Source organism: Erithacus rubecula (genome assembly GCF_903797595.1).
Source record: "Erithacus rubecula genome assembly, chromosome: 9".
In the NCBI taxonomy this organism is placed as follows: Eukaryota; Metazoa; Chordata; class Aves; order Passeriformes; family Muscicapidae; genus Erithacus; species Erithacus rubecula.
Window position 1 is genome coordinate 21061030 of NC_136660.1, and position 24225 is coordinate 21085254.

Genomic DNA, 24225 nt, shown 5'->3' on the forward strand with positions numbered 1-24225 from the left:
GGAGATCAAGATTAGACATGAGGAAAATATGCATGTAATAAACACCAGGAGAAGAATCATCTCAGGAGATTGTGGAGCAGACACTTTGGAGGTTTGTCTGACTTACTCCTAGAAACATCTGTCAGGAAGCAGTCTGCAGATACAGATGACCTTGCCTTGTGACATAAGAAGAGATTAATAAATTTTAAAATGTATTTCAGCATTATTTCTATGACTATTTATACAAAAAGCTACACTGTAATGGTCCTTCATTGCTTTTATGTTTTTCCAGTAAGAAAAGCCAGCTTTTTTCTATTAGTATTTATTACACTGAGAATGCAGGTGGTGTTGGCTGGACTGCTAAAAGAAAAACCCAGCATCCACTGATGCAGAGAATATGGTTTGGGAGTCCAAGAATTCATCAGTGTATGAAAAACAAGGACTAGAGTGAAAGACATGTAGGAAATGGTTCTAACAATTTGACTACCCATGTCCAAAATGAAATTGTTCTGTACCAAAACAAAATCAACACCAAACCCTAGCCAGAAATCTAGCTAACATTATTCAAAGTGACTTACTATTATGTGATTACAGTAATGTGATTACTATTATGTGATACATGCTGTTCTACAAACAAGATTAATCCACAGTGTCCTTTTCTTAAATTTACTGAAGTTACTTATGCAGGAATTCTGCTGACTGCATTTTAAATTTGGCTCTGTCAGTGGCTGTACGTGGGTTTAGCCCTGTACAATATTTCACTTGCACAGCAGCTGCACTGTCTGTACAAGTTCAGAGATTATCAAACCCTGATTGCCTTTTTTGCTGTGTTAGGAAATACTGCACACAGGTCTTCTCATAACTTCAGCTTTAGCTCTTTGAATAGTAGTGAATATAAATATCTGTTATCTATAACGTAATTGTTCTTTATATGATACTCTCATAACTATTATTGGCACTGAGGAAATGCAAAGCATCATTTTTCATTTCAAAATTGATTACACAGCTCCATAATCTGGTTGGTTTTTTTCTTTTAATATGGTCTACAGTAGGCACTGCTTTTCAGAAAAACCTGTGGAAAATAGCACCTAGTTGAGAATGACTCAATAGAAAATTAAGAAGATTAGGATATTAAATTCTAAAAGTACTGCATAGCACTTGATGCCATGGCTTTTTTGAACAGGAGAACTGGAACAAGCAGGTGTGAGAAATTTTAATCTAATTAACTTGTGTGTCTTAAAATGTATAATTAAAAGAAAAAGTGGATTTTGACTTCATACATGATTCCTGTCAACACAAAGGGAGGAAGAGAGCAACATTTACTGAAAGAAGACTACAGTTCATCTGATCATGCCTCTTCAACTCTAATTGGAAACAACAAACAAAACCAAAAACCAACCAACCAAAACAAAGAAAAACAATCAAAATAACCTTTTTTTTTTCCTTTTTTTTTCCTTTAAACTCCTGATTCTTAGATAGAATGTGATAGGAATTAAGCATGTTTTCTCTTCCACTTTCCTGTATGGTGAACAGGTCCTAATACCCTTCTGGGCAGAACAGCAGTAAAGGATTATTCCTCTTTGATTGAACTTGATGCTGCTTACCCAGAAGCTGTAAAGAGGAGGAAGGCAAGCAGATGTCACTTATATAAGTAGCAAGAAATTCAGAGATCCTAGAGCCTGCTGGTATGTATAAAATTTCTAATTTTACATCCATTTAAAGAACTTTGACCTTTTAGCCGGAATTAATACCTGAAATTAGATCACAAGTTTCTCTGAGTTGTATTATTAAAGCAGAAATTCCCAATAATGGAATAGAGAAACTATATTTCTGTGATTCAGAATTAGAAACTGGTGATACTGCAGTTTTTAAGGCATGTGTGTCTTGATTTAAAGATCACAGCCCTGAGTGGGTGTGCTGACCTGAGCAGAAGAGAAACCAGGTACACAATGAGGAGCAGCAATGAAGGACCTGAGAGTAACTCAAAGAACAAAAAGGCTTTGGAGGTCTTGAACTCTCTGAAATCCCTTTCAAAATCTGCAGAAAATAAACAAGAGCACACTGTTCCCTGGGGTTAAGTCCTGCAGTTAAGAGGAAACTTTCTACAGCAGTTTCCTGAGCTCAGCAGATGAGCAGGTCTGGAAATGCTCCTGACCCTTCCCTGGGCAGAGGAGCCTCAGGTCCAGCAATAATCTGCTCCCTGCTGCCCACCAGGCTAGGTTGCCACAGAAAAAGAGCAACTACCACTGCAGTAGCCAAGAAACTCAAATTCCTGCAGCTGTGAAAGCACCCAACAAATTCTTGGAATTTCCACAGAGAATAGAGACTTTTGACTTCCTTGTAAAGCCACGATGGCTGATCTGAGCTGGGTATCCCCAGGTCCCTGATCTGTCTCCAATTTAAATGCCCAATTACATGCTCCTCTTCCTTCAGAGGAGCTCTCCCTGAGATTATATGAATTATATGGATTATATGGAAGGGGCAGTAGGTTCCTGTTTGTAATCCTTTAGATAATGTGTAGCCTCCAAGAAAATGCTCACTCTTTACATTAGCTCAGTCTCTGCTTGTGACTTAGAAGGTAGTTATGGCTTCAAGAATGTAATTATTAGAACAGGAAAACTGTCATCCTACCAGAAAGCAATGTGCTCATTTCCTCACTGCTGCTCTGTTTCCAAAGCCACAGTTCAGACTGCACCCAGGAAGGGTTACAAGGGTGTTTTTACCTGTCTCATACACAGCTTCAGCTACAGAGGTGAAGTGGTCCTCTACAGTGTACTGTGCCAGCCTGAGTGTGTCCAAACCTCGAACTGAATCATTTCCTCTGGTCCAGTAAAATGTGACATCATTGATGTTATAACCCCCTGCAGTGAGACACAAGCCAACAATAGTGTTTATTTTACACAATAATTAATTTGTGCTGAGCACACTTATGGTTCAGCTGTTTCTTATTTCTGTGCCTGAAAGTACCATTAGACATAAACAATGAGGGGTTTTGGCAGATGGTAATGCCTGTTCATAACAAAATTTCCAATAACATGCAAAGTCTTGTAAGTTAAAAGCTGACAGTTTTGGAGGTGGTCTCTTTATATCTTCCATTTCAGTATAAATGACAAACTAATAAAATAGATTAATACCACCTGGTATTCTAAAGGCAAAAGCTACTAGGCTTTAAGAAAATAGAGCATTTATGAATTAGTGCACTTGCCAGCAGTTTGACTACACATGAAATGTGCCATGTGTTGCATCCCAAGATGCTGTTCCTTGGCACAGTGCCTTGGTCCTCATTCCCATAGATGTGAAGGGATGAGGAGAGCAGCAGAGCTGGTGCTGTGCTCTAACCTGAGCTGAATCATCACTTGGGACAAGGTTTAGGCTGAGGAGCTCAGACACTTGCCAAGGACACCAGCTTGGAAGCTGATGTTCCTGCAGGCTCAACAGCATGGCACGCTGCAGGGGCCCCAGGAGGTTCCCTCTTAACCTTCAAGCAGTAATTAGGAGCTGGATGAATCATCTATCAGGAGGCAACTGTATTTTGCACACACTTGTCAATGTGCAGCAGAATCATAGCTCTGTACCTCTGTAGCTTTTCCCCATTATATAAAAGGCAGCCACTTTACAGACTAGTGTATGTGATTAATTCAAGATTATGTTAATGTAATTTACATGTTAACAGGGAGCATTTGAGCATCTTTTTTCTTTAGCTTACTTGGATCAATCATTCTTGTATTTGACAGATTTATATTGTGTGAGTTAATAGCTCAGCTTGGGGAACAGAAACATGAGCTGATGATTATTTTTAGACTTCAGTCAACTGTAAGTAAATTACAGTGAGACAATAATGCAACACATTGCACAAGGGTATATGCTGCAAAAAGAACAAAACTCTAGAATCACAGAAAAAAAAGAGAGGTATTAAAACCAAAAAAAAAAAAAAAAAAAAAAAAAATTAAAAAAAAATAGGTGCCTTTTAATATTTTTAAGTTATTGGGGTTTTTTCCTACAATGACAAAACAGAACTCATTTCTCCAGCCATCTCATGTAGGAAAAATAGGAGCTCATACATTTTATTGCAGGGAAACACTGGGCTGGTTACCTATTAAATGACAGTTTCATCTGAAAATTCTTTCTCTGCTCATTCTTTAAATGCAAATCTTGTTTCACTATCACTGGCAGTTGTATGAAAAGGTACCATGGCCTGGAGTATCTGCTCACATTATCACATTTATAGCAATTAAAGCCAAAACACTTTTATGTCAAAAGACTAAGCCAAAAATATATGCATCCAAGTTAAGTTTTCAATTCCCTAAAACCACATGCTGGGAAATTTCCCAGATTTGTGAGATGTAAAATAGAAGCAACATTTTCTATAAACAAATGATTGCATTGTCCTTAGTCAAAACAAGGAGGCTCATAATACCAGTTTTTATGCATGATTCCAGCCATGGATTCATTTTACTTCCTTTCAGTATAAATGAACTGCAGGCATTTAAATAAAGTCCAGAGAACAAGAGAGTACCACAGTAAATTCCTTTTTGTTTTTATAAGATATTCAGCCTTCCAAGTTGTGTGAGACAGAAGTTCTTGGTGTCCACATGAATGATAATGAGCATATCTTGAAACAGAGGTTATTTTGCTTTTGTTCCAGAATATTCTCTTTAGTGGAACAATTAGTAGGTTCGGGTGATCATTTCTATTAAAATTATTTGAATATAATAATTCCAAAACTCTTAAGAAGAATTTTTATTGAGAGAGCCTTCCCAATAGTCAGTAAAGTTAAATAGTACAGGGCTCCCTCTGTGTAAAGTTGTTCTTTGTTCAAGGGATTAATATTTTACTAATTATAAAACAATTTCAAAAGTTTATAGAGACAAAATCCTAAAGTCCATGTTATTTGCCTTTTACAAGTAATCTCTATTCTCTTTATGTGACACTGAGTTTTTATCCTAGCTAATTCCTGGAGTTCAGAATGTCTCATTCCTGTACATTGTTGATAGAGTATGAGTTGCTAATGTCAACAGGGTTAACTACAGAAATAGTAAATTTGGGATTGAACATTCATAATGCCTAATACAAATTAGTTTCTTTACCTTTCTGTTGCTAATTTTAATTTACACTGATTGTCAAGCACAAGTTAAGTGCCTTCACATGGCTCTTCTCTGAATAAATGGTAAAGGACAAGTTCAAAAAGAGATAACATTTCAGAGATGGGCCCAAGATATGAATATGTATTTGGCGTGGGGGTCTGTGTGAGGGAAATGTGAGGAGAAACCCTTCAGCCCAGCAAGGATGGGCTGCCACACAGCAGAGAGGAGGAACCCCCCCTTGGCAGCACCAACCAGGAAAGGAACCCTCCACTTTCCCAAATGTCACAGCACCCATATCAACAGAGACTCAGAGTGGCAAGTCTCAGTTTCCTAACATATGCCAGCAATACCTTCCAAAATGTTGCAATAAGGGAGAAAAATACAATAGGTATGTTGCCAAAATGTGTTTTTCTGTGTAGAAAGTACAAGTCAACTAAATTAACAAACCAGCAATAGCAGAAAAGTATGTTGAGAAGGTCACTGGGGAAGCTTTATTGTGTAAAGCCATTACTTCATAATATCATTACATATTTGTCTTTAGATTGATAATCATTTAATAAAAGCCTAGCTCAGTTTCAGCTCAAATATTTGCTATAGGTTTTACTTTTTGTTTATAAGCATCAATATTTGTGCAGATGTGTGTGTGTGTCTGCATTCACAATTCTTAAACCCAGGTAATGGTCTTGGCAAGCAGTATGCTAGGAGGATGATGACATTATTCACCTATAAATTAACATAGCTTATCACATGGGAAAACAAACCCCATTTCCAGTCTACCCAAAATAAAGGATTGCAGTGCATTGATGAAAAAAGGTCACAGCCCCAAGGCACACTCTTTTCTTTTTTGCATTTGTTACTTCTATCTGTTTTCCTCCAAACTAAACACAAATGTAATGGGAGCATTTGTTGTGACAAAACTGGGTTTTCCCCTTGGACAGGAGACACTTGTGTGCTGTTGAAAAAGCAGATGGAATCAATCTGCAAAATGTTTGGTTTTAATTACATGGGGAATTCTCCTCTTTATTTTTTTAATCCTGTCAAATAAATTGTAAATTCCTGTGGGAGATATATTTCATTCTGGAACTAGAGAAAATACTAAACGACTCATTAGGCAGTGTTGTTAATTTAAATCCATATACATTGATTTACCAATATGCTTCTCCAAAGGAAAATAAAGATAAATCCTAATTCCAATTCAAATCACTGTTTGTTAAACAGATCTCAATAAAACTGCTTATTCTAAAGGGATCCTGAGTGAAGAAGGTTTAGGGTTCCTTTCCTTTGTGTCTCTGTCTAAAATGAAACTTTGTGGCAATCTATTCATTAACAAGAGATGTACAACACACACCTATTTCTGAAAAGATACAAAATAAAACTGGTCAAGTACCAAAAAACCTTCCAAAATATTTTGAGCTCATATTGACACGTATTTTGAATATATATTTTCATCTTACAGAATTGGTTATTCTTCTACATTATCCCATGCAAAAATTATTTTCTAGAGTCTTGTGATATGAATAATAGCAAACATATAACTACAAAAGTGCATGTTTGTGTGTTTGAAAAGTAACCATGTCTACAAAGTAGTAGAGAACCTATTTCAAAGAAAATATGAGAATATTGATAAAATGAAAAAATTATAATTGCTCTTGTCCATCAATTGATGACATTTTTACCAGAACACTGACACCGACACAAATAAGTCAGAGCAAGATCTGAAAACAGTAAATTATAAAATATGAACTATATGCCTTAAAAATAATCCTTATCCTGATTTCTTTCTTTCCTAAAAGAATTGTATCTCGAGGCAGGGAAATTACATATTCTCTGAAGGGGAAAAAGAAATTATCTCATCTTTGCTGGAAATTGTCTGCTCACAGAACTCCCTCTGAAGACCAAGACAGTAACTGCAGCATGCACTGCAAAACCAGGCCTGTGAGAATCTCCAGGGATTCTGCTCAGTCATTCATTAGCACTGCAGGATTTCAGCACTGCCATGCTATTTCCAGAGCTGTCATGTGCACATATGTGCACACATCTTTGCACACACATACTGCTGCAATTCAGCAGGGACTGGCCACATAATGCCCCTGCCTTCTGTGAAAATTCCAGCCACTCTGGTAATTTCTAGGAGAAAAAGATCATAGATATTTTTCTAATTGTATAAAAATAATAAGGATTAAGTGTCTTACAGCTCTCCAGTTGCAAAGTACATGTCTGCTTATCCATTGGATATTTACTCAGATCCATGCTGCATGCAACAGTTGTGGTGACCCTTGGGGAAAAAAACAGTTTTTCTAAGTATTAATGGGACAAAATTGTTCATCAGCAAAAATTAAAAACCTGATGTATCCTTCTTGAAATAATATTTTTAGCCTCATATATACTGTAAGGAAAAATACAATCCCAAATGGAAACCACTGCAGAACAGCAGAGTTCAGTGACATCTAAAAAGGCCACCCTTTGCTCCCTTCTCATGTCAGTGCGCATTTTCCTTTGTTATTTGCAATATATTTTAAGATTTTGTTATATTTATCAAAACCTTTTACAAAGGGTAATTCACAATAAATCATGCAAGTCAATCACTGTAGCTTGTTTTCCCCTGTGATGGTTTCATTGCAAACTGGAATGGCAGCATGAAATTCTTGTGTTCAGTCTACATGAAAGCAAAAGGGTCTGTTTAGGGAAGAAGAACTATACTAAATTTAACAATTTATATATATTGATCAAGAATATTATACATTGACAAAAGTACAAGACCCTACTTTTACAAACAGACCCATTTTCTAAAGCAGAACCTGGAAAGCTTCAAACATATGCAATCATAAAGGCTGGTATGTGGTATTTCCATACCTTATAGCATACAGGACTGTTCCATTGGGGTATATCCTTATGAGACGATTCTCAACTGTGACATCATGAAGAAAAGACTTTTTTGAGTCAACTATAAAGGTGTCTGGTACCCAAAGCATTTCCACAAGTCGACCATCCAAGCTCAAGCTCTTGTTGCCATTGAAACAAAGTCTCTCATCCGTCCATCTCTGCCTTAGAAATATGGTAGCTGTGTAATCCTGAGAGAGAAAAAACAAAATTATCTTACAAAGGAGCCTGTGTTGTGTTCTCTTTTACAGAAATGTGTGGAAACAGCTGCTGGGCACAGACTGTGACTCTCCATGTCTCTGGCACTCCAAGAGCAGCTGCACTGAATCTTGCTCTGCCAAAATTTTCTAGCACTTGATGTGAGGTTGGTAGATTTTGTTCTTATGGTCATTTACAGTAAAAGCTGCTGGCCTAAGTCTGGGGCTATAAATCAGCTGAAGTCATTGGAGCTTTGTAAGCAGATAATCTGGCTCTGTAAAGCTTTAAGTTTTAGAATGATTTATGTGAGTGGTTCCAAATCTCATTTTGTTCACATAAGCTAATAAATGAAGAATTTTTAAAGAACACATTGGAAAAAGTTGAATAAATTCTGATAGACAAAAGAAGTTAGTGAAAAATGAAAGGAATGTTTTAGCACAATTTCTAGTTTTAGCAAAACAAAGGAAACTGTGGTATCAAATTTATCAAGACCTAGAACATAGTACTCAGTCCAATTCCCCTTCAATTTAGATATGCCTTGCAGTCCTACATTAAGATCACACTATTTCTTAACACATTTAAAACAACTTTTGATTTTATGGTGTGTTTTTATCAATATTATAAATTCATCTGAAATTCTGACCTTATTTCCCCTTTGTAAATAACAACTAATAATTACTAATTACTAACGCACTAATATTTAATATCTGATTAATTTTTTATTTTAATTTCTGTGTAGAAATGGAGGATCTTTAAGTAGAAAAATACATTCCATTTCATAGTTTGTTCAAAAACAAATGATACAAATTAAATGAAACACAGCTGGAATGAATTAATGTGTGACAGCAACAACAGAAGAGAAAAACAGTCTCAGTTCAGCTGTGTCTAATCATAGGGAAAGAGGGTGGCTTCAAAGGCACATGAATATATCTTTATTTTTCTGAAATGCATAAAGATTTAGACATTTGTGCTGGAAAATAAGTGCTGATCCTCATGCTTCTCATTAACATCAATACTCATTAAGATTAATAAGCAGCAGTTTGTATCTGTGAGAGGTGGGATTCACAGCTGCATTTATTATAGTGTTATAAACACTATGTGTAGTGAACAAGAAAATTCCATCTTCTAACCCACACTGACTTCCCAAGGAGACAAGCCTGAAGTCATATTGCCAGCAGCTGTAAGCACAGGACATCAGTTTATCAACAAGCAGAAAAAACAAGACTGCAAAAACTACAGTACCATATTTATTTCTGATATTGTATCAATGCTTGCAATATCCATACTCATCCCAACTGACACAGGACCATCTGCAAAAAAAAAAAAAAAGAGAAATGTATCTCATAATTCTTTAATACTCAGTGTTCATGGGAATTGTCTACAAAGTCTTTCCATATTTTTTTCTAAATGTTTAGATGCTCTCTTAAATATTCCTTAAACACAGATTATTTTTCACATTCTTAACCAAAACATTGTTCTTCTCAACTAAAACTATTTTTGTTTTCAAAAGTAGGCTTTATTTCTATAATACTTTCTGATTTATATGATGTTTTCCCCCAGGAAGAAAAGTTCTGGGGAAAACATTGTGCAATAAGGTGTGGAATCCCCATGGCACATCACACTCTTCTGCTCAGAGGTGCAGAGCAGTGGAAAGAATTCTTCCACTTGCAACATCTGGTCCATCAGATGTGGGTAAAGTAAGAAGTTTTACCTGGCAATGTCACATGGTTAATATCCAGATGGCATATGTGAGTGACTTTCTTTAGTGCTCATTTAAGAATATATGATATAAATTGTGTCATTGCCATTTAATATCTTGCCTTTGACCAAAAGCAGGAAACTTGTGATTTAAATACTTGCATTTACAAAGGAATACTTGTCATAATCTGAAGGCTTATTCAGTGTAGTTGAATACCTTACCTAAGTAGTTGTTATTGTAATGTCAGTATGCTCAGATTCCCATTTCCTTCTGAATGTGCATTTCACACTGTTGGAAGGAAGATCACCAGCTGTGCATCTTTAAATGCAGTATTTGTGCAGAGCTTTGATGGAAACATGACATTATTCCTGGTTGAATATGTGCAGAATAATTAACAGAGTGCTTGTACAAGGAAATTAATATTAAATCAGTGCATTTTTCCAAGCAATTGAGAAGAAGAGAACACAGTACTGAGAAATGCAGGAATACTTTGGATAAGATTTCTGTAGCTGGTAGTGCCCTTATCTCACAGGCACACAGCTGAAAGCCCTTCTTGGTTCCTTGCAATACATTTTGTAGAAATTTCCTGTGTGACCCCAAATGGCAGCCAGAGGAACACAGAGTCCAACTCCATCCCCATGAGTAACACTAAAGAAAAAATGTGTCATTCTAAGACATATAATTTTATTAGTACTTTTATTTTTTCCAAAATATTTCCTATTTCCAATGCATGTGTTAAAATCATTACACATCTGTCACTCCTGAAAAAAAATCTTTAAGTCCTTTGTTCTGGACTCAGTTGAAAGTTTAAATATAAATTTCCATCTTAAAACAGGACTGCAGGTTTGCAGCATGCCCTGCTGGTAATATGGGTGTTTATTTTATTCTATTAAATTATACACAGGGTTTAGAAACTATTCATACATTGTTGATACATTGAAAGAATTTAGAAGCTAACTTTGGAAGAAAATTGACTGAAAAACTCTCAGATCATTGATATGTTGTTCTTGTGTTTCTTTCCAGTCTTTTCATGTTTTGATACTCCATGAATACATTTTTTTTTCTCTCTCCAGGATTAAAAGCTCAATGTCCATGGAAATTATCCCTGCTACACAGGGTGCAACAATTAATACTTATACTTACCATTGTAATGCCTCATTATTGCAGGTACAACATTGCCAGCCTCAAAAGGTATGTCACACCCTCAAAAACAACTGAATTTTAAAAGAATGTGTTTGTAATCCATATTCTGATTTATGTCTTCCTAGAGATTCCTGTGTCTGACTGTGACAGAGGGTATTATTGCCAACCATCAGATGATCATTTGGGGAGAGCCCCAGCCAGCAAGGCTTAATGACAGACCATTCCAAGGAGAGGACAATGCAGTGTTCAGATGAGTGTACAGGAATCATGCCTGGGAATAATCAGACTTTTCCTATTATATGATGATTTATTGGTAGGAACTACACCTATCCTTGTCCAGTAAAGTGATACAGATTAAGGAAAATGTCCATTAACAGTAGTTCAGTATCATCAGTGCTAGGCTGTTACACATGTGAGGGGGAAAGCTGACTTTCCAGAAAGATTACTGAAATTAAACAGGGTTCATTTCTCTGGAATCTGGAAGACAAACAGGACTTTGTGGATCATTTTTTTTCCTTCCTGCTGAAGTATTTTTTGAAATATTACCGAGTAACACAACAGCTCTGCAGTGCTGGGTGACTCCCAAGCCCCACAAGACATCTGGCTCAGGTTAGGACGTGCCTCAAGCCCAAAGTGACAGAGCACAGACTTGCCTTGGGCTTCAGGTGCCAAGGAGAGGCAGCACAGTCAGGACAAAACCATCCTGCTCCCCTCGCCCCAGCCAGCAGCTCTCACTGCCCCAGTGCACCCAGCACCCACAAAAACCCAGGAGTAAATTAAACCACCCCAGACACAGCAACGTGCTGTACGGGAGGAGCTGTCAGGAAAACAGCAGCTATGGAAAGGATCTTTATTCACCCAGTACAAGATACAAGGACAGCTTTGCTCCAGCTGTTAATTAAATCTGAACATCATTAATAGTTAAATGCTGATTTCTCTTTTGCATGTGAGGATAAATGCTTATTTAGCAAGGCACTATAAATTTTAAAGTGTTAATAACAGAAAGAGTCTGCGCATAATTATTCACCAGGGTTTCCTCTGAACTTCCTCTGAAAGGTCTCCTGTTGACAGTGTCAAAACCTGGGCAGCAAACCAGATGAGGCAGTCAGTTCCTACATTCCCATGTGTTTGGCAGAAGTTGTATGTACAATGACAACATCAGAAGAAATCTACCGACCTTCAGAAGGAAACTGCAGTGGGTCTGTCCTGCACTATTGCAGGGAATCTTGGCAGAGGATCGCCAAGGAACACCTTCTAGTTTCACCAGAATTTGTGTACACTGCTCCTCTATGCCCTTTATAGATATTCATAGTGATCCCAAATGGGAAAGCAGCCAGAAGAGTGGCAGATAGCACTCCTAAAAATTAAATTTGGATCACTGCAATGAGCCCAGCCTGCAGCAGCAAAATAAACCACCACTGAGTCATGGGTGTACCTACTGCTGCAATGGATCAGCACTTCCAGTGCTGAGCTGCTAGCATGAGCCCTTTTTCATTTAGTTTAAGAAAACTCAAAACAATTATTACATTCAGAAAGGCCTCAGAAAAGGAATGAATGGCTTTTTGGAAGAATGTGACGTCTTTTCAGCAATTCTGGATAAAATGTTGCCAGCAAACAGAGAATTAGAAGGAAAATTATCACTAGCATAATTCATTATAGTTTCCTAAAAACCTCATTTTGTCTCTCCCATTGCCAGCTTTGCTTTGGAGTATTACAGAATTCTTACATAATGAGATATATAATGCTTAGATTTTTTTTCAGTGCATTTAACTTCCTGCCACAAGACATCCTTCTTGACAAATAGTTACATGAAGAAAGTGGACAGATTAAGACAGCCTTCTGACAGATCTCAACTGTAATTCTTGATTTGAAGACATCAGAAGACAGACTCATTCCTAGCACAAATCAGTTTCAATCCTATTTGTTTCCATCAACAATTTTCAGACATTGATGTTGCTTTGCTGGTACAGTTTGTGGACAAGACTAAAATTGGTGGGGACCACATTGACAACAGCTTGTTAAATCATTCCTCAAAACCCCCCATGTTTCCATACAGCCAAATGCAAGCAATTAATGTGGGGACAAACAAGACAGGCAGCACATACAGGATAGGAAACTATCTTGGCAAGCAGTGCCTCTGAGAAGGATTCAGAGGCTGTCACAGATAATCATTTTAACATGCTCTTTCCATCTTATGCTTTGGCAGCAGCATTATTGCAAATGGGAGTAATGCACAGAATTAAGTTATCTTGCAATCTATTCTATATTGGCAAGACTGTTATGACTGTGACAAGATTTGTTTTCCACATTTAAGTAAAATGTGCAAACAGCAGACATAGTTTGGTTGAGAGAAATAATCCAGAAGACAAAATTCCTGGAAGCTTAGTATTGAATCTTGTAACATAAAAATCAAAGTGCATTGTTTACTCAGTTCCTCAAAGAGAAGTCAGAAAGGTGACTTGTCCAATGTCAGAAAATGTTAGTTAGTTGTTTAGTTTGTTTGGCAAATAAAAGTAAGATCCTGGGTTATGGAAGCTGGAGCCAACAGGAAATTTCAAATAAATTGATCTTTTTACTATCTGAACATAACCACTATTTATGATTTAGAGTCTCTGGAACTAAGCCTTTGGAGGGGTGGGAGAGGCAAGGGAGAACCCAAAAATCAAAACCCAAGCTGGGTTTGGTGACAGACAGATGCTCATAGTGTCTCTGAGTTCCCTGGGAAAGGAAGGAAAATCTCCATTACCATGTGTGGGCTGAAATTTACTTATTCTGGGCTTTTTCTCTTCTGTAAGGATTAGATATTGGCTAGCTGGGATTTAAAATAGCCTTTAGATGATGGAACATATTTATGTTCCCTGTGAGTTTGCCTCACTACACTAAAGAGTGTTAGACACAGCTGATATTCTGATACCTTTTTGTCTCTTTTGTACACTTCTGTAGACTAAAATGCCTTCACCTCATTAAATTTACAAACTTAATATAAACAACACTTGAGGGAAAAAACCCATGAGGATACGTCTTAGACAGAAGGTTGGACCCAAAAATTTTTTGTACTTTAATTTAAAATTTAAGTGTATTAAATGTATTACTAATTATGAAGGTAAGAAAAATATCTTTTAAATGTGATTTAGAATAACTGATTTAAGCATGACACTTTTCTGTACCACTTGAAAGCAGCTTTCATATTCAAATACACTTAGCTGTGACCTTTTCCTAGTCTCTCTCCTTTTAATTAGAACACTTAAATTATCACATTCAATCACAGAACAAAATCTATTTGTATAAAATTATTTACAAGATTTTATGCATCCCTTAACAACCCTATGAACCTGATCCAAGGCTCACTGAAGTCTGCGGGAATTGCTCATTAACTCAGAGTTTGACACAGCACATAAAGTTATAAAATTGATCTACATGGTTCCAGCAGAAAACCTGAGGTGGAAATCAACTTGCATTGCTGAGATAAAGAGTCAGGGTATAGTAGGACATTTAAGGGATACAACTGTTGATTTTTAAATCCCTTATGCCAGCTTTTCTATAGAAGTATTCCATATGTTATTACATCGAGGAGTAATACCTGCTAACATTAGTATAGGAGTATTTCATATTCCAGTCCAAAGAAGGGTTAAAATCATTCCAGATTAGGGGTTTGGGTTTTTCTAATTATTTATTGCACCTATCTGCTTAATTTATGAAGACTTGCTTGATGAACCAGCTCAGAGGGACATTAAAGTGCTATAGATAAGGAAAGAGAACATTCTTAATAGCAACATTCAGAGGAGGGCAGAGCAAAATAACCAGCCCAGCTGAGATTCCTCTGTGCTAACAGTGTCTAAAATACCCTCACAATTTGGGAACTGGTACATGCCACCCATCATGGACAAACCTAAAACACTCTGCCAGTTTTACTTGTCTGCAGCCCTCTGACACACTAAGACTGGCTTAACTATCCCAGCTTTGGGCACCTGGTTTGGGTGCTGGAGATGGGAAGGTCAGTCTGTGTCACACAAAATGTTTGTGCAGCCAGGGGCTGTGCAGGAGGAGGGGAGCAAAGTAAGGTGAGATAAATTAGAATTAAAATCTGGAATAGCATGGGTTCCATCCATGCAAAGAGAGAAGAAGACAATTTTTATGTTGTTATGCAGTCATTGGACTAAAACAAAAAAATTCTTCATAGTCCCCTTGTTAATGATACCACCCAAGTTGTGGTATGTGGCTGGGACCTTTCCAGTCGTCTGCCAGACCTAGCACAAAGACCAAACACAAATTAACAAGCAAATGGAGGACTTATTAAACTAAAAATTTATGAGCTACCATAAATTTTACTTGACTAGTAAATATTTCTTGATTTTTTTCTGGCTTTAGGAGAAAGGAGCTGTCATCTTATGAACATTTGTTTATACCTAACTTGATTTTCAGGACTTAAACCCCATTTTGTTAAATATTAAGGAGTTCTGTGTCACTGATTTTGCAAGAGTATGATTGTATCTTGGCAGCAATCATCCCATCAAAAATTGCCATTTCCTGCTGGAAGAAAATTTTCAAGTACAAGTCTCTTTGAAATTACTTTAAATGAGTTTATTCTAAAATTTAAGCTCACCTCTGGCCCTCTCACACTTGATAAAAATCACGTTTCAGAGTTCCATTATGACTCACTAACATTAAGCTTAAAGCACTTTTGATGCCAACAAATAATACCATCTAGTTTTATGACAAATTTCTTCATGAATATTTATGTGTGTGTCTAACTGAGCTAATAAACAGAAATGCACATATTTTTGACAGCAAAGGAATCTTGGCCAAAACCAAAGAAAAGGAAGCCAAATGTCTTAAAAAGGCTGGCCTTAGCATTTTTAGGGGAGATATTTCTGCATATCAACATACACATACTAGGTTCTCATTTATACAAATCCTTTCATTCAAAACAGTAAACACAGACTGTCAGGTGCACATCCATCCTCTTCTGTTCATATTTCTAGAAATACAAGTCTCTTTCTCAGAGTCTATCATCACTGATAGGTTGCACAATCAAGACTGTTCAGGTTTTTACAGTAGCCAGATTATGTTTTCAATATGCATTTGTTCATTAATCTACTTGAGTCTAATCAGCTGTTTGACCTCCAGATCCATCTGTAACTGGTCTGCCTCTCACAATTAACATGAAAATATAATCCCAAAGAAACTAAGGATCTGGGACAGGGGGGAGTCACAGAAGAGGTGTCAATGACTAATTACTGCTCTGGCTTCATCAGCTCTTTGACAGCTCTGCTGCTGCCATTGATACTGTTCTGATAACCCCATTACCAAGAACAAGGTACACCAGCTGCAGGCAAAAAAACATCATATAAATCAGGAAGATTTTGCATGGAAGAAATCTAGCATAGCTGTGGTCACACAGATAAATACATTCCAAGGTTTGTTAAGCTGAGGATTGAGGTGGTTTGAGGTTTAGGTGGTTCTCTGCTGCTGAGAAGAGCAACAGCTTCTCCTGGGCCCAACCTCATACATGGCAAAATATCCCACCTTGCCAGTGATGGAGAAGGATCAGGACTAGGCTGTACCACTCCCCAGGCAAGCACACATTCCTCTGAAACAGGGAAAGTGATCCCAGATGATCTCACAAAAAGCTACAGGTTCAAAAATCAAAAGCATTGCCTGAGTCATCCTAACTCAAACTATTCCCACAAAGAAAGTAATTTCTCACAAAACCACCAACCCTGCATTTAGAAGTGGCATCAATAAACGTATTCTTCTCAGAGTGTCATTTCATTCCTTCAGCACTATAGCTAATAAAGATCCAGCAGAGATTTCTGAGGCAGTGTTTGGATGCCTGCAGTGTGCACCTGCAGCGATGCTGGCACTGGAGGGGTGAGACTGACTCTGTGTGTGACACACTCCATCCCTGCCTGAGCCCCTCTGGACATTTCTGGGCACACCCTGAGAGGCCTTGGCATCCCTCTGAACAAACACTCAGAAAAAAAATAACTGAAAAAAACCCAAATAGCAAAAAAAATAACTTGCTGCAATACAACAGCTGAGGAAAAGAGAACAAAGGAAAGGGAGATTTGTAACTCAAATATGCTTTATGATCTTAATTGCTATTAGAGGATTTTGAAATGAGACTGTTGTCTGCCCAAGCACACTCATCATGGCAGTGCCAACATATCTCTAGTACTAACACGAGGTAATGAATAAAATATATTAATGGCCACTGAACACAGTTATTTTACATTATGCATCATCTCCAATGAGGAAAGGTTAGTTTATTTATTAAAGTTACTTTTATTTTGCTGAAAATCTCCTTAGAGTATTAAATATTTTATAGCAGTTTTATAATCAGCTAAGATAATAACCATAAAAACAAACAGATGAAATAGTTTTCCCCTTTTTCTTCAACCTAAAATACAGATATATCTTAAAATTATTATAAATGGATTCAAAAATGGCATATGATGTGCAGCATCCATATTGAACAACATATTTGGATGGCAAGAGTTAACAGTATGGTCTTAGAAACTCAATAGTCAATTTTTAAAGTCCTAAGTCACTTTTTAAGCAGGATATAAAAGGATATAAAATATTTCATTTGACATTCATAGCTCTGACATTTCCAAACATCTAGCTTAAGAACTATTGCCTAGCATTCATACTACAAGTTTATTTTCTGGCAGACACATGGTGCTGAGTTTCTTTTCAACATTCAGAATATTTTCTTCTTCAGTGTTCTGCACTTTCTCCAGGACAAGCTCTTCATGCCACTTCCTGGCTCCTCAGTACTTCTGATGCATACAATAACCTGACTCAATCAGGAAGTTTTTCAGTGGGATTTCAGTGCCTGACTGCACTGCAGGGCACTAAAATCAGCCTTGATGCAGTGGACATCAATGTGCATCTTCCAATCTGCTGACCACTGGCTTCTGATGCAGGGAATGATATTTTGTTATTCATTTTCCCTTTTCAATTCATTTCTCCCCCACAATTTCCAGTAAATCTGTTCAGTGACCTTTAAGACCTGAGGCAAGAGTAATTTATTAAATAATTCTCTTGCAATCTTGTCCTTGGGGCACGCAGTACTTTGCATAGTAACAAGATTTGCCTGTGCTGTTATGAACAGCTTGATATATAAAGCTTTCAAATCTTTAATCAAAGCTTTTTATAGTTATTATTTAGGAAATTAGAGGAAATTATGCTTTTAAATAGGTAAGATGTTACAGCTTATTTCATGAAGACACACATACAATGATAGTCAAGTTTTCTAACAGCGTGGAAGTTCAGCTTGCAAGTACTTGGAATACACAGATTTCACCTTGGGCCACAAAAACTATTAAACTCTATCTTATAATATCACAGAACATGTGTAATCAGATCAGTGACTGTCAGATACCAGAGCAAAAAAGTACAGAAAAAACCCATTTGCTCTCACTGCTGAATTTTAGACACCACATTATGTTATGACTCAGTCCTATTGAAAGAGCTTTTCTACTTACTATCAAAAAATGGACGTAAATACTTGTTGTACCCTTTTATTATTTTTTGTATAGTTGGAGGTAGAATGTCACTGTTTCCTTCAGCTTCAGGAATTTGCATTGACCTAAAAGGAATTGAAAATAAGGATTTTGTAAAAGGATATAGTAAAAAAAATCCAAAAAATATCAGATTCCATAATCTGTATTACTCTCTTATTGGAAAAAAAAATCTCTTTTATACCTTAAAGTTTATTGTTTCTTTTTATACCTTAAAGTCTATTATTTCTTGACACTCCATCTGAGAAACAATCTTCTTCAATACTTTATCTGCAAACAGGGCATTATGGTTATGATCTAGGAATGTGGAAGGAATGCTGATTGTTTATGTCAGCATTTAAAATTAAGCTTCTTTTTACATAATTAAATACATTATATTTAAGTCTCAGAGACAAAACCTCAGAGACTAGTGCATAAAAACACTCTTAAAATCCTGCTTTCACAACAATTTTTAAACAGGTTGCAGAAATAAGCCTGTTGAGCAAAATCAGTGAAGCATAATGAGAAGTCTAGTACTTCCTTTGTTCAGAAACAGCTACAAATATCACCCATGAAAGTTATATATAAATAATTACAAACCTCTTCTGCCTAACCCCAAAAGGTGAGCACCCCAAGACTGTGAGCAGGGTGTGCTCTTCAGAAATTAAAGCAGAGAGAGTAGCAACTACTTGTTCCCAATGGTTTGGGGAAGGTGGGGTATGAATTATAAAGGTGGGAAGCAAATAATTAATTGACCTGGTGAGCCCAGCTGGCAGAGGCATTGCCTGGAGCTTTTAATCCTTATTCTGGGAATTACTAACCCTAAAAGTGACCAGTAGATACAGTAGGTGCAAGAGCTGTAGCTGTGGTGATTTACTCCTAGGGAAAATAACCTAAGAATAAACCATTAGGTGAGGGGCTACCAGTGTTTCATGGTCCTTCCTTGTAGTGCTAAATCCTCACTGAATTTCTTAGTCTTGGCTCTTTCTGGAGCTGCTACTCCAGAAAACTCTGCTTTCTCTTCTGCATTGTATTTCTGGGTCTCTTGTTGCTTTCAAAGCTTGATGTTTTGTTTTTAATTTTGCTGTTTCTGGGAAAACTTTTGTCAGGACACTGAGACTTTCATCCACTAGGAACAATCCAGCACCTTAAACTGGCAAAGTTTAAATGCTAAAATGATCTTACTAAATGCACATGGTCAAATCACACTGTGGGTTTAAATGTGGTGTCCACTGGCTTGAAAAGCTGATATTGCTGAAACATTTTTTATTCATCAGACCGTATTGCCACAGAAATAGCTGGTTTTCATTAGCTGCCTTATAACACAAATGTCTTAGCTATTTGAATTATCTTATTTTTTCCCTTTATTTTTTCCTCCTTTTCTATTTCTATATTGCCAAACAATGATGTTGTTACTTAAGTATACCCTTGAGTAATGCCAGCTTTGAAATAAGGGAAGTTTCTCCTGTAAGATTTTTCCTAAGGAAACAAACACAGTCATGCTGAGATGTGAAATGTAAATAAGAAGGCCAGTTTTATGTTGCAAAGAAGTGTTAAAATTGGAAATGCATTTGAATGCAATTAATTTCTTAAATACTGTACTTGGAATAGATATCTCTCCTTTTGTAATTTACATATAAATTTTAGCTAAGTGTTCAGTGAGCTGCATGAGTTTAATTTCACAGTTTTACTGGATTGCTCTTGAGTAAGTTTTAGGCGTTGTGAAATTTTGAAGGAAAACTTGTTTCTTTTCTGCTGCAAGGGTATATCATTGTTCTGATGATCAGTATGCAATTTCAAAGTGGTCTGGTTCATTATCATTAACCCCTATTTTCTAAAATATGTATTTAAAATTTTCATTGAAGTCCTTCCCTTAAATGACCTGTGGTAATTCATAATTTTCCTCATTAGCAATGACATGTAGCCTCATACCACTGTCCATTGAGTTTTATGGTTAAGGAAGCCTGGGAAAGCTGTTGTGGTGTAATTGAGGCTGTGATTAATGAGGCATGGTCCCCTGTGTGCTGTTTGGCCACAAAACCTTGGAGAAATCCTGCCACAGCCAACAAGTGAGAAACCTGAGGTCTCCTAAATGTGAGTGTGTGGTGTTACCAGCCTGCTGATTTTGGGGGATGCTCAGAGGCAGACTGTCAGTGGTAAGGAAAGATCAGGATCCCAGAGAGGTTCTGTGCCTGCAGCAGTTTTGGGTTTCTGTGTTTTCAGGGCTGATGCTCTGTTTCCCTTAAAGAGCTCTTTGATTCACGTGCTCCACTCCCAGCTCAGCCACAGTGAGCTCACAGCTGCACACATTTGCAAAGGATAAAGTAAAAGTTGAGACTCACCCCACTTACTCATCTGCACCTTCTCATCAATGCATCTAAGCTGCTCCTTTAACCAATATTTGTGCTGTTATATTTAAGTGTGTTTTATAGTTGAGGGAAGCTGTTAAAGTTCCTCCATTTCCTTAATGTATGTGAAATACCTTGCCATGCATAAGAGCATGGAATTACCTTGTGACAGATGTTCCAGCAACTGAGGAGTGAACAGGCTTTTACAGAAAAAAACTGATTATATAATTATTTTTCAGCTGAGAATATCTATCTGTTCTGGACTGTCAATGCATAATAAATACTTTAACACATCAGGTTCAGTGCCCTCTGCTTGCTTTCATAAAAGCTGAATTATAATGATTTATTTTCCTAATTCATTCTGATGGCTCAAAAACTGTGCATTTTTATGGCTTTGGCTAAACTTGAAAGGTAAAAAACTGCTTGTTATTTAAGGTACTTTCAAGTTAGTGCCTTAACAGAATGGGGTAACTGGGGGAAGCAGGGGGAAGAAACATTTGCCCTGAACAGCAGTATATATCATTTATTTAGGGAAAACTACAGTCTACACACATGTACAAGAATATTTTTTCTGGCTATTTTTTGTCAGAAGTTATGTATCATGAAAGAGACAAAAACACCTTGGAACTGTGAGAGGATAAACAAAATGCCAAATACAGTCTGAACAAGCTTTTGAAATACTGCCCCCAGGAAAACAAGAATAAAAAAGAGCTTTTTTCCAGGCAATTCACTGACAGGTGAAGGGCTTACACATGCAAATAAAGTTATTTCTTGTTTCATACTTGTGCTTAGTGATGTGGGGGTTTATATGGTATTTGCAGGTAAACTGTAGCAAAATCTACTACATCACTGATTAATTCTCTGCTTTGAAACAGACAGTACTGTCATTAATTTTTTTTGTTAAATGCTGAGGCTGAAACTGTAGCATCGTATCACCAGATGCAAGAGCAAAGAGTGAAGTACCATAAATGCTCCTAAGCTCAGGAAAAAAAAAAATACTTTGTAGAGTTTTCTGTCTCTGATTCCATAAGCCCAGGCTAGCATTCTTTATGTTAAAAACACCCAATCTGACACAAATGGGAACTCTTCTTCAAACCAGATAGCATACATTTACTTAATCTGATTCCAGGTAATAATAAATTTGCCTCAATTTTTTCATTGCAACTTTTAAAATTAAAAAAAAAACAATCGGAGAAAGCAATCATCCAGGCAGTTCCCCAATTTAATCCTAAAAAGGGGGCCATGGTGTGATTGTAATGTAATTTAATGTTAAGGGAAGTGAAGAAGTGTCATTCAGGCAAGGAGAGATCGAAAGGAAAAAAACAACCCCATACCATTACTGACTGTAAATTTTTCAGTAGAAGAAACTCTCTTCACATGTTAGGCAGAGCTTTTCCAAGTGGAATATCTAAGGGACCACTTGGCAAAAAATCATGGTCTTTGCTTTGGGTGCACTTCAGCCCTTGGGTTTTGTTTAGAAATATTTCCCTGTTCCAGTGCCAAACATTGTAGTTTTTGTTTTAAACAGCACTTTCACAAATCCCTTCTGATTCGTGCACTGGAAAAACACATTTTTGTGCCCAAGCATCATCCTGTCTGTGAGATAACCAAGGGCCAGAGCTGCCTCTCAGCCTGGGTCTGGATCTGGGTTCAGCAGACACCTCAGCTCAGTGGCCCAGGCACTGGTACAGGGGCTGTGTGTGCCCCTAACCCCTTGGATGGAGCTCAGGAATGAGCTGCCTGTGCCTCTGGGCACTCACAGCCAGATCAGGTCAGAGGATTCACAAAGTCTGCCTGATAATCATGAATGTGTTCCACAGGCTGAGCTCCTGAGGAAAGAAACTTTGCCTCCTTGTTACTTAGATGTGTTGGTCTCTTAGCAGTGTTTTATTATGGCTAAACCATGAGTCATCCACTTACTACAGTGTGGCAATTCTCAGCTGATGAGGAAAGAAGGTGGAATTAGAGGAAGGGTTTTTTGGACAGAGAGCTCTCTGCAGGACTGGAGAAGGTGGGGGAGGTGAATGTTTTAAACTCATTTTCAGGGAACTGTTCCACCTGCTCCCATTACTAAGAGAAAGCTTTATCTAAATGGGTGTTTGCACACCCACTTGAGTTAAAGCTTAGACAGAATCTTATCCTGAGAAATGTTCTGTGAGATGGAGGTTAGGCAGAAAAAGAATTGGCTCACAGATTTTAAATACTTCAGTTGAAAGCAGTGATGAGAATGTTTAACCTGTCCATGCTTACATTTTCTTATTAGAACTATTGAAGAATATTTTTGCCCATTTTTATAGAAGAAATATATTGTAAGTGCTCCATTTCTATTTTTTTTGTCATGGCAGCTGTACTGCAAGGAGGGTTATGCATAGCCAGAGGGGATAATTTTCACTTTCCAGCTTAATGCAACTTAGATTTCCTGAAGACTTCATTATTTCATAACAGAGAAGAAAACAGTGTTTCAAATAAGTAATTTCTTCAAGATACTCTCCGTTTAGTGCACAACAATGATTTTACTGTCTCAAGCTTGTAGTAAATCTGGGTGGACTGTGTGCTTCTGTCCTTGGGCAAGGCACTGTGTGCTCCAGGCAAGGACCGTGTGTCTGCCTGAATTTGTTAAGCATAATACATATAATACTCACTCTGAACCCAGTAATCCTTTACTTGAGGGTTCATATGCTTCAAAAATTCCATTATTTTTCTTCCTCATCAATCTTTCCAATTAAAAAAATCTGTTAAGGCAGCTGAGATTTGTGAAGCTCAGTCCTTATTTCTGTTACTAATACCCAGGTTCTTTCATTTTCAGAAGAGGCAAGATTCAAATGCCAAGATTTTACTTTGTTACTTAGTCAGATATTACTCTAATTATAATTAAATTTATTATAAACCAACTGATATAATAATATATTGAATAAATATTTTTAGCAAATACTTCTTACCTACAGAACAGCAAGAGGAAAAGGGTTCTGAGACTGCAGCACTTAAGACTGCACATGGTCACAAGTTCTTTCAGAAGTTCTTGCAGCTCCTAGAAAACAAAAGGTGCAGAGGTAATGTTTTACAGCACATGTGCTTTTCTAATACATTAATTTCCAAAGGTTTTAAACACTAAAGATATTGTATCTTGAACAGCTTATTCTAATGTATTAGTAAATATCTACATCAATAAAAAAACAAAAAAATTCAAAACTTGAAAAAGAGGTGGCATAAGGATTAATTTAACTAACCAATAGAAGCTGCATTCCAGTACACTACAGCTCTTTCATTTATGCCTCCGTCCTTTAAATATTAGGAAAAGTAATTGCTACAAATAATAATGTAATCCTGTGTAGGAGAATTGCAAATGCTGAGATTTGTCTCTTCTGTTCATGCTCCAGCATATCAGTGTC

General features: G+C 37.1%; 1 protein-coding gene across 3 annotated transcripts in view; it reads right to left on the reverse strand.

Moving 5' to 3' along the window:
* The window catches only part of LOC306805482 (gamma-aminobutyric acid receptor subunit pi-like), a 37940-nt gene extending 14080 nt beyond the window's left edge, over positions 1 to 23860 (reverse strand). The window contains exons 1-6 of one of the 3 annotated variants that reach the window (XM_079313255.1): positions 23776 to 23860; positions 18474 to 18577; positions 9384 to 9451; positions 7917 to 8134; positions 7256 to 7338; positions 2703 to 2840 (exon numbers count right to left, since the gene is read on the reverse strand). In XM_079313255.1, the coding sequence (XP_079169381.1) occupies positions 2703 to 2840; positions 7256 to 7338; positions 7917 to 8134; positions 9384 to 9451; positions 18474 to 18577; positions 23776 to 23831 (667 nt within the window). In that variant the 5' untranslated portion in view covers positions 23832 to 23860. Of the gene's footprint in view, positions 1 to 2702; positions 2841 to 7255; positions 7339 to 7916; positions 8135 to 9383; positions 9452 to 10061; positions 10642 to 18473; positions 18578 to 23775 lie in introns of those variants that run through there. The other 2 variants (XM_079313257.1, XM_079313256.1) reach the window with 2 other exon arrangements.
* Positions 23861 to 24225: the final 365 nt, after the last annotated feature.